We start from the raw sequence: 12,117 nt of genomic DNA, 5'->3' as shown, positions 1-12,117 counted from the left end.
AAATTTTTCTTCTTTTTTGTTGTATTTAAAATGGTTTTGTGAGTAAATAAGGCAGCCGGTTGTCGTGATCTTGTATAGCAATTAAAAATAATTTAATTTAGGATTGAAACAAAGAAAAAATTGTTTTTTTTTTTTTTTTTGTTAAAAGTTGGCGGATATACCTGTTTTTCGAAATACCTATTTTTAGGCCCTTTTAAAACTTTGGTGGAAAAAAAAATGTTAAAATATGTGCTCCGTCAAATTAACAGTAGTTATTTGTGAAATATTCAGTTACCTAAATTCATAAAGTCTACACAAATACTAAAACAATTGCATACGTGTGTGTAAAAATTGAGTGACAACTCCCCACAGTGTGCTAAAAGAAAATGTGGACTGTGAAGTTTGAAATTAAAAAGGATTTGGTTATTTGATTTCAAGCTAATCCTGACTATATTTACTTATATTCGTATAACTAAGAACGCAGAGGTCGAGCTAGTCAGATAAAACTTTTTTATAAAAGATGGTATGGTGTTTATTCACTGCAAAATTTACTTAAAAAAATTCACTTTTTCATTAAAAAGAACTATAAAACAAAGTAAATGTAAAGATTGAAATATATATTTTCAAAACATAAAGTTATTCAATAAAAAAAAAAATTTATGAAAATTAATAAAACTAAGTAGAACGTATAAAAATATATTTATATTAAATTGTCAATATTTATTAATAATTAATTAATTATTAGTAATTATTAATAATTAATATATAAATTGTCAATATTAATATGTATGTTCAAAGGAACTTAATAATACTAACTAAAACGTATTAAAAGTCACTTGAGCATTGCAGAATATTGTTTTTATTATGCGCCCAAAAATTAGCATGGACTTTTCCTTTTGCATTCACTGTTGATTTTAGTGAGTGACAAGCGAAAGCAAACGATCGTGATCACACATCGTTAGTGTGGGTGTGAAAATACGAACTCAAATTGCACAATGTGCAACTTTTGGCCGGTTTTGATCTATGAGGTATGTAAGAACACAAAAAGATCTTACAGATGCGTATAGCTGAGAAATGGTTGCTTTGTTAGATATATGTTCCAGTGACGATGACTATGTTAAGATAAAATAAGTTTCTCACTTCTTATCAAAACAATGAAAAAGAGATTTACTAATCAATTTTGTTACTTTATTGAAAAAAAAAAAAATATGTATATACAAGTTAATTTTTTATTTAAAAAAAAAAGGATTATTTAATTTAGTAATTTATAAATATATACTTTTCGTTATTGCATTTCTCTAAAGTTTATCAAATTTATTTTAAAGCTTAGAAATTTCGCCTTCAAACGAGTATTAAATTTTTATAGAAATCAATACGTCTATCGAGTTTGGTACAAATTGGTAAAGCGGTTACTAAGATCAAACTTTTTAGCATAAATGGGCAGTGCCACTCCCTTTTCCAAAATTCGTTGGCTGTTTAATCTTTAGCTCAAATAAAATTTCCTTGAACCACTTTAAATGACTTTTAATTATTAATAAAATACATATTTGGCTTGTAAATTAAAAAAAAAAAACATGTAAAATTTTGCGATGACTTTTGAAGCACTTTGTTATTGTGGCACCAAAACCGGTCAATTGAGTTTTATAAGAGTATTGCCATTTAAAAGAAACAATACTCTATTTTGGTAGTTATTGATTACGTGATTACTTAGATACAACTTTTTATCATAAGTGGGCAGTGCCACGCTATCTTATCAAAATCATTAGTTTATCTTATTTAATGCTTAAATACGTCATTATAAGACAAATCTCATTTTATTTTTTTTTATTTTTTTACTAAAAACATTTTACAGCGAACAACGGGACATTCATATGGCTTAGCAGCTAAAAGGCTTGCTCTGATATGAATGTTGGAGATTCGAGTTCAACGCTCAGCTCCCGAAAAACTAGCTGATGAAGAAGTGAAATTCAGAAACATGTCCTAGTAACCATCGCCGTTTGTAAACTTACAATTTTTCTCTAATATCAATTAAAACATTTTGTTTTTGCATTTTTCTAAAAATTTTCGAATTTGACGAATTTTTTTTAAGCACCCTGTATCTGTGACATTCTGAGCTTTCATACAATACTTCAAATAATTAGCTTTCATTTGCAATTTAAATTTTTAAAATATCTTCATTGGTTCAAAAGTTATGATTTTTGCAAAGAAAAAACTCAAAAGGCGCCACTGTGCGTCGGGAGAAAAATGTTCCTTAAATGTGATTATTTTTGAATAATCATTTATGATTCCTATTTCGAAACGCTTTTTATTCATATTTGATATCATTTTCAAATTGAGCTTTAATTGTTTTAGAGTAATATTTGACTGCTTTCCACAGTCATTTTCTGATCATATTCGTGAACATATTTCAATCGTTTTGGTTGAGATTTTTGAATCATTTTTGAAGTTTTGAAAATAAGTTACTACATAATAATCTTATTTCATCAGGGGAGTAAAGCATGCTTAAGTGAGCTATACGAACCACTAACTCGCAAACAAATTTCACTGATATACACCTGCGACTACAACATCCAACATCAGCTATTATCTTCTACATCTTAAAATACGGATACGACACAGGATGTCGTGGAAGCCGTATCCGGGTATGTTAAGATAGTTTCACTTACCTGGTGTTCATATAGCTCACAACTTTTGTATTGTCCAACCATTATGTATTTTCTGGAACGCCGAAGGTGGAGAAATGGTTGGGGAAATCTTCGGTCACATTTACATTATGTCTATCTTCCCAGCCAGCATTTTTTGAAAATTTTGATCAAAATATTTTAAATATCATACCCCAAGATGATTAAAAACGTTCAAATTTAAAAGCATTTTCTGTTCGAAAATTAACGTATCGTCGGGAAAAAAATTTACCATAAATGTGATTATTCTTGAATAATCATATATAGTTCCTATTTTGAAACGCTTTTTATTCATATTTGATATCATTGTAAAATTGAGCTTTGATAGTTTTAGAGTAATATTTTACTGCTTTCACAGTAATTTTCTGATCATATTCGTGTATATATTTCAATCGTTTTGGTTGAGATTTTTGAATCATTTTTGAATGCCATTATAATGCATTTATTCTTCATATCTCATTGAAAATAGGATACTACATAATAATCTTATTTCATGAGGGGAAGAAAGCATGCGAAAGTGAGCTATTCGAACCATAGCTAACTCGCAAACCAACTTGACCGATATACACCTGCGACTACAACATCCGACATCAGCATTATCGTCTGCATCTTAAAATACGGATACGATACGGGATGTTGAAGCCGTATCCAGGTATGTCAAGATAGTTTCACTTACCTGGGGTTCAAATAGCTCACAACCTATGTATTGTCCAATCATTATGTATTTTCTGGGAAGCTGAAGGGGAGAAATGGTTGGGGAAATCTTCGTTCACGAGCAGCATTACATTATTTTTGTCTTGAAGAATATCTTTTCCATAAATAATAAAATTTTTACATATTTTTTCTTAGCTTCATGATTGGAAAAATATGTGTATGAGAAAAAAATAAGATTTTTAATGAAAAGTAAAAATTCAACAAGTATAAAATTCATTATTCAGTCAACAAATATATTCATAAAAGATTCAAAAAGCTAAATTAAAAATGATTATAAATTTTTGATCACCTAAAGCAAACACATTTGATTCAAATATGATTCCAAAACATGATTGAAAAACTATATTCAGTTCTTGTTCATCGAAAGGTAAGCATATTTGAATATTCTTTTTGTTGATTTTTATGAAATATTAAAGTTTAATCATCAAAGGACTTCAAAAATTATTCCAAAAAGTGATCGAAAAAAGTTTTTCAGTTTTTGATCATCAAAAGTGTTCATATTTGATTGTCTTTTGTTCAATTGTATAATAACTCATTAGTCGGAAAGAGTAATCAAATTGTATTAATATGTAGGGAAATTCAAAATTTATTCGCCAAAATGCTGTGTGGGAGGTCTTAGTGAAATTTCAAATGCACCTCGGTATTCCACAACACAAAATCTTACATACATAGGTATATAGGTATATAAAAATAGTGGAGAAATTACCAAATTGTTTGACGTTAAAACTTGTTGACAAAACAAGTACCAACAGTAACAAACACAGCCAATTTGTTTTTGTAGTACACCTCGCGGGAGTTATGTTGAGGTTTAAACACCACCAATTCAACGTAACATCTGGTACTCTAACGTCATTAACTTCATTATTACTGACAATAATTTGTTTGTTACCCACAACAACATTATTATTGTTGCTATTATGCGTCGCGACCTTGATTGTGTTACAATTTGGAAAGCTTTTTTGCAAATGCATTTTCTTCACGACTTCATCACCATCGAACCAGAAACCCGTTTGCAGCGCCACTTCAAAAAAAAAGTGAAGTAAAAACAACAACAAAAAATAACCACTCAAGTACGTAATTCACTTCCGGACACAAGTTTTAGCGTATTGGACTTTTATATGCAACCGATGACTTGCAGACGCGTGCGACAACTGAAAATCGAAGCTTGGTGATGTTGCACATTTATAGGTGCGCATCTCATTTAGCCGATCGCTTTATGCCCATTTGTGTAACAAGCTTTCACCATTACTCTTTGGTCCACGATCATGGGATTGTGAGTAAGATTATAAGCTTAAAATTCACTTTTACTATCACTAATAAGACAAGATGTTTGAGAGGTGAACACTTCCATTCTGGGTCATTGTTATTGGGGAATGCAAGTTCCAAAACTTGTTCTTCCTAGGCGTTCTATGAACTTTAAGACACTCCTAGATAATCGCTTTAATGATCACCCGGCCATTAATGTAAAAATTTACTCGGCCACAACGAAATGTGCGTAATGAATAGTTTAAAATACTGCTGTCAGGGAGGTTTTTTTTTAATTCCAACAATACCGAATACTTCTTCACTCTCTGCTCCACATTTGGTTTTTACCAAAACTAGCTATCCCGAATGACTCCCAAATAATTTAAACTGTATTTCTTCTGAAAATTAGGTAATTCTCTCCCACATTTCAACATAGCAAGGAGTATTGGATCTGTAGTAGGGCTGGGACTATCCGCATATTCTAATATCCCGATATCCATACGGATATCCGTTGACACTGAAAAATCCTGACGGCATGGATATCCGCGTTATATTCGTTTGTGAAACTATCCGGATATCCGTATTTATCAAGATCCGGTTAATACCCGTATTTTTCGAAATCCAGTGAAAGCAAGAAATTGATGTACCATATATGTTTCTTTAACAATAATAACAATATATTCGTGGGGCATTTAAATCAATTAGCAACGTTTTTTCACAATATAAACAAATGGCACTGTTCTTATTTTCACTTGTTTGTAAAATTGTAGCTTTTTAATTTTTGACGTTAATTTAATAATCTACAAACATATTTTGTGAATAATTTTTCGGTGTTTGCTTCGTTCCATTCTGATATGCAGATATTCAACTTTTATATTCCAGTAGGTATCCGGACATACGGATATCCGGATTTCCGTTTACGTATCCGGATAGCCGAACAGTGGATATCCCGATTTCCCATTTATGAATCCGTATATCCGGATAGCCGGATTTTTTGCTTAGCTATCCGGTTATTCGAATATCCGGTTTATCCGGATAGTTGAAAAATCCGGATGCAGTTCACTGCCCTAATTTGTAGATTTAGACTTGGAAAAGGTTTCCACTTCCCTCTTGCTTTTGTAGTGAGCAGAGGTGCATTTAATGATTACTTTAGGAATCAAATCCCCATTACAAGTATTTGAGAAAAATATTAAATTCTTTTCATCCACAGTATAGGAATTGATTACATTTTAATTAGCTTTTTTGGGGCTCGACACCAAGAAATGATTTATATATACCAACAAAAAAATATGTGAACTTTTATGTTTTTAATGTCTAATTAAATGTAAGTAATAGGGTTGTGAACTGCATCCGGACTACAAATACACACGCATAAGCCTATGCGACAGGCTTTAAACTACAAATACACACGCATATAGATGGTAACCAAGTAGAAGATTCTAGAAGGAGAAACGTCTAGACATTTGGAGGAATATGCGGACAAGGCAACAGAGAGTATAAAAGCAGAGCAAACTGAGTAGTCAGTAATCAGTTTGATGTAAGCACGCTATTGGTTGTGAAGTATAAGTGTTATTGTGAAGTACTACTTTGATAGTCTAATAAAGACTACTTTGATAGTCCATAAAGACCATTTTGCATTATTGAATATTGGAGTTATTTATGCAACAGTTTAGCGAATCGAACGTTAGCAGAAGGTGGAAAAAGCGGAATTCTCTAAATTTGTTACACTATAATCTAGTTAATATATAAAATATGAGCTATCAGTTAAGTAAACATTTTAAAATATGTAAATAATGCAATATACCAGTCGTCTAGAAAAATCTTTGAAAGGCAGTATAAAGCCAATGACTTAAGTAAGAGAACAGCGATTTGACAAGTGATCGAGGCTGTTTAAGGCCGCGGCACAATGACAAACTGATCAACTGATTTCTCAGCTTGCGCTTCTTTTATACTCTCGGTTTTCTCGTTCACCCATTTCTCCTAATGTCTAGTAATTTCCCGAGCAGTTGTACCTCATGCTTGGTTACCAGCTATATACTAGCCATAAGCGTATGTAGGTTTGAGTAACTATTTCGGCTGATGACTACATGTGTGTGTGTGAGATATCTCTTCGTTACCTTGTACATAAGTGTCGCTGCTTGTTGTGTTTTGTTGTTGCGATTATTTACTAACAGCGTAGTGATGTCAACATTCGCCACAATATGAAGGAACTTCAGACATGGCAATTGAAGTTTATTTCGCCTTGCCCATTCCGTTCCAAAATTTCGCGAAGCACTGTTATAAATATTCTCCCTATACCAAAGAGGATAAATATAATATGAGCCGTACTCGTTATTTTCTAGGCATTTGCTCGATGCTGACTGAGAGATAGTCGCTACTTTTTTTTGGGCGAGATGTTTATAAATGTCTTCCATACATTTTCATGGGGTATTTGTGTTTATTTTTCCGACTGTATTTAATTAAGTATTTAATTCTCTTTCCAAATCTCACAGTTGCACAAGGGGCCTACACGGCATGGATAAATACGAGTCAATTAAAAATATCCCTCTCAGAAATCATTCGGCATAAATATTTTTAATTTCCAGGGAGTTACTCGCCACAAAATTACGAATGACGGCTCTTATTATATTTATCCTCTTTGCCTATACTGCAAAATATTTAGAAAAGTTACCAACGAGTAACGATAAATATAGTTACGAATATTAGCAAAACTAAGGAGTGCTGCCAGCTCTAAGCCGATCTAAGCAGTGACGTGAATGCACATCAATAATTCAATCATTATGTATCTACATAAACGAATAAATAATTGCGTCTACACATATGTACACATTCCGACGAGCAACATTTATATACAAGGCAGCAAGAGATGAGATGTCACACACCGATGAATTTACTTATACGCTTATGTGTGTGCGGGAGACTGTAAACTACAAACACATGCATATACCTTATCTGAGTTGTCACAAGAGAGAGCAATAATTTGTGCACGTAGTTGTGGCTGGCGATTTTGTAGCCGAAACAACTAGTAACTTCTGGAAATCGAAGAGCCTAGAAGTATGCAGCGTAAACTATAAAAGCGGCGCCAGCGAGTAAGAAGTAATTCAGTTTGATTTGAATTGTCAAGCAGTTACGAGTAAGACGATATCTAGCGAGCAATAGCACTATTATTTTGAAAGTCAGTTTCCTTTAAGATATCAGTTTGGTTATTAAGCTATTCGTTGCACAGTTTGAGTGTTATTGGGAAGTACTTAATAAAGGCCATTTTTCGATCATTCAATATTGGAGTTATTTATTCAACAGTTTAGTGATTCGAACTTAGCAGAGGATTGCAAATAAGAGGATTTGCAAGTAAATTCGTTACAATTGGTGTCAGAAGAGGAATTGTTGAATAAATTCCAGAGGACAACAAGGACATGGCAAAGTTAAGTGAATTGAAGATCCCGCAACTGAAGAAGGAGTTGGAGAACCGTGGATTGAATACAACTGGCATTAAACTCGAACTTCAGGCACGACTACGAGAGGCAATGGAATTAGAAGGAATTGATGTGGAAGAGTATGTCTTTCATCTTGATGGCGAGGAGACAACAAAAATTGAAGAGAAAAACGAATCATCACAGACAATTACCAGCACAGACTTGAACATGATATTGGCTGCAATAACTGCTCAAACATCGACAGTAACATCTAAGATGGAAGCGCAAGAGGCACGTATAACAGAAATGTCATCACAAATATCCACCAACATGTCATCACAACTGGAAGAACAGAAGACGTATATGATATCCCAACTGGAATCGCAGGAAACCCGTATAACATCACAATTGGAAGAGCAAAAGGCATATATGGCATCCCAGCTGGAAACACATGAGACACGTATTTCAGAAATGTCGACACAGATTACATCAATGATGGAAACACAACTGAAAGAGCAAGAGACGCGTATATCATCAAAACTCGAAGCGCGTATGGACGAGAAAATAACGCAGTTTGAAGAAAAATTCGAGGCAGAGGTGGATGCATTGAGAGGTCGTATACAGGAATTGCAACTTAATCGGCCGACTGCTTCAGCGAGCAATACGAAGGTAAAAACTCCATCTTTTGACGGTTCTCTTCCTTTCCAGGTCTTCAAGCTACAGTTTGAGAAGACCGCAGCAGTGAACAACTGGAATGCGGAAGATAAAGTTGCTGCACTATTCGTGGCATTGAAGGGGCCAGCAGCGGAAATTCTACAGACGATTCCCGAAGGAGAGCGGAACAATTATGAAGCATTGATGGCTGCTGTAGAACGACGTTATGGAAGCGAGCATAGGAAACAGATATTCCAAATTGAGTTGCAAAACCGCTACCAAAAAGCAAATGAAACATTGCAGGAGTTTGCTTCAGATATTGAAAGATTGGCTCATCTCGCAAATGCGGACGCACCCGTGGAATACACCGAGAGGGTAAAAATCCAGAGTTTTATAAATGGCATACGAGACGTGGAAACGAAGCGAGCTACATACGCGAACCCAAAACTGACATTTGCTGAAACGGTATCACATGCATTGACTCAGGAAACTGCCTCCCTATTAAGTAAACCAGCATATAAGGCTCATCGTGTAGAAGTAGAAAGGCCAGAATGGGTAGACACAATTTTGGAAGCACTGAAGGGATCACAACAGAAAAATGCCGGAGTTATTAAATGTTTCAAGTGCGGCAACCCAGGTCATATTGCACGACATTGCAGCACCGGTCCCAATAGCTCCAACAATGTGGGTGGCCGTAAACGCAGAGCTGAAGGAGATGAGCAAATCTCCAAGTCCACTCAATCGTTAAACTAAAGCGAGTCAGCCGCAAGGGGCGACAGCTGGCTCCCTCAATTGAATGCCCCATAATCTCTATCTCACAAATTGGAAGAAGGTCAAACAATCTTACTGTCGGAGGACATGTGGATGGAAAGGAACGTTTACTGACTGTAGATACGGGTGCATCTCATTCCATCATTCGAGCGGATTTAGTCAACAAGAAGATAACACCATTGCATGGAGCAAGATTGCGTACAGCCACTGGAGAAGACAGCACGGTTCTAGGAGAAGTATCATGTGAAGTCGCAATTGGGAACGTCACGGTAGTACACAATTTTATAGTGGCAGATATTGTTGATGAAATCATAATTGGAGTGGACTTCTTAATCGACCAGGGCATCAAGATCGACATGCAAAGCAAGACGATGCGATATAAGAACATGGATGTGCCACTTAATTTCGGCTACGAAAGAGGCTACAGCAGTAAACGAGTGCTGGTGGAAGAGAGTCAGCAAATACCACCAAAATCAGAAGCAGTCATCTGGGCAAAGGTTGATGGAGATTGTGGGACAAACAAATTGTGGGTTGTCGAAGCAGCAAATAAATCAGCACTGAACATACTTGTAGGAAAAACCCTGGCTATGACAAAACAAGATGGACGTATTCCGGTAAGAGTACTCAATGAGTTCAAGTCACCATTCAATTTGACCAAAGGAGCTATTTTGGGAAGATGCCAAGAGGCCGAAGTAGTTATTAACTGTGAACAGCTCCAGGAATACGTTTCATCTAGTAATACTGATCTTTCAAATGATATCACGGCATGGACGCATGGGCTAGAGGAAGCCTATCAGAGTAAGGCAAAACAACTGCTCATAAAATACGCGAACATATTTGACCAGGATGGTTCCAAACCAGGCCGCACCAACGTTGTGAAACATCAAATTGACACTGGAGATGCGAGACCGATCCGTCAAGCTCCACGTAGGGTTCCACTGGCGAAGCGGGAAGTTGTGAGTCAAATCATTCAAGAAATGAACGACAGCGGCGTCATCGAACCATCAGCTAGTCCATGGAGCTCACCGGTAGTACTTGTAAAAAAGAAGGATGGAAAAATGAGGTTTTGCGTGGACTACCGGAAGTTGAATGACGTAACGAAAAAGGATAGCTACCCATTGCCAAGAATTGACGACACTCTGGACTCGCTATCTGGTACGAAATGGTTTTCCACGCTGGACTTGAAAAGCGGCTACTGGCAAGTGGAGGTGAAGGAGGAAGATAAAGAGAAAACAGCCTTCAGTGTCGGTGATGGTCTTTGGCAATTTACAGTGATGCCTTTTGGACTTTGTAATGCACCAGCTACTTTTGAGAGACTCATGGACCAGGTACTGAAAGGACTACATTGGAAAACATGCTTGGTGTACCTGGACGACATCATCGTATTGGGCAAGAACTTTGATGAACATCTTAAGAACTTGGAGGAAGTTTTCCAGAGAATAGCTGGCGCTGGTCTGAAGTTAAGTCCCAAAAAGTGTGCGCTGTTTAAAAAGGAAGTCAATTATTTGGGTCACAAGGTAACGACAGAGGGCATCTGCACTGCGAACGAAAAAATAGAGGCTGTACAGGATTGGCCAAGACCACAGAATCTACATGAATTGAGAAGTTTTCTTGGGCTGTGCACATATTACCGCCGATTTGTACCAAATTTTTCCAGCGTAGCCCATAGCCCCCATGAGCTTACAAGAAAAAACAAAGCTTTTGAATGGAAGAAGGAGCAAGAAGTGGCTTTCCAAACATTGAAGGAGCGTTTGTGCACTGCCCCAATGTTAGCATATCCGATTCCAGGAGCAACATTTATTCTAGATACAGATGCAAGTGGATATGCTATAGGAGGCGTTTTATCACAACTGGTCGATGGACAGGAGAAGGTAGTTGCATATTACAGCCGTTCGATTGGAAAACCAGAGAGGAACTACTGTGTTACGCGGAGAGAGCTGTTGGCATTGGTAGAGTGCATTAAACATTTTCACAAATACCTCTACGGCCAGCGATTCCATGTCAGGACAGATCACGCAGCATTGAAATGGCTTCTGCAGTTCCGTAATCCGGAAGGACAATTGGCACGGTGGATCGAGCGACTTCAAAGCTATGACTTTTCCATTGAGCATCGAAAAGGTAGTACCCATGGAAATGCCGATGCAATGTCACGAAGGCCATGTAGTTTGGAATGCAAGCACTGTTCAAAGGCCGAGGCTAAAGAAGACATTATAGATGTCCGGCTAATGACTATAACGTGTACGGATGAATGGGACAAGGAACAACTAAGAAAGTGTCAGCTAGAAGATACGGATCTGTCACATGTTATGCAAGGGCTCGAACGAAACGAAAGACCAAGCAGAGAGGATATGTCAGCAGAGAGTCCCATTGCGAAGTCATATTGGGCACAGTGGAACAGTTTGGAATTGATATCCGGTTGCTTGCATCGAGTATGGGAGAGTGAGGATGGTCAGTGCAAGAAGAAACTTATAGTTGTTCCCAGAAAGAGGATTCCTGACGTGCTCAGCGAGTTGCACAATGGTCCAAGTGGAGGCCATCTTGGAATCACGAAGACACTCGAGAAAATTAAGCAGAGATTCTATTGGGTTGGTTGCCGTCAGTCGGTCACCGAGTGGATTGCCAATTGCGAGGTATGCAACAGAGCGAAAGGGCCCAAAACC

General features: G+C 36.5%; 1 protein-coding gene across 1 annotated transcript in view; it reads right to left on the bottom strand.

Moving 5' to 3' along the window:
- ChLD3 (Chitin and LDLR binding deacetylase 3) overlaps positions 1-4,585 on the bottom strand; it is a 62,748-nt gene extending 58,163 nt beyond the window's left edge. The window contains exon 1 of the mRNA XM_067766795.1: positions 4,081-4,585. Coding sequence (XP_067622896.1) covers positions 4,081-4,345 — 265 coding nt within the window. The 5' untranslated portion in view covers positions 4,346-4,585. The remainder of the gene's footprint in view (positions 1-4,080) is intronic.
- Positions 4,586-12,117: the final 7,532 nt, after the last annotated feature.

The sequence above is a fragment of the Eurosta solidaginis genome, chromosome 2, assembly GCF_040869045.1.
Source record: "Eurosta solidaginis isolate ZX-2024a chromosome 2, ASM4086904v1, whole genome shotgun sequence".
Lineage (NCBI taxonomy): Eukaryota > Metazoa > Arthropoda > Insecta > Diptera > Tephritidae > Eurosta > Eurosta solidaginis.
This window is presented reverse-complemented; position numbering and strand designations above follow the sequence as displayed.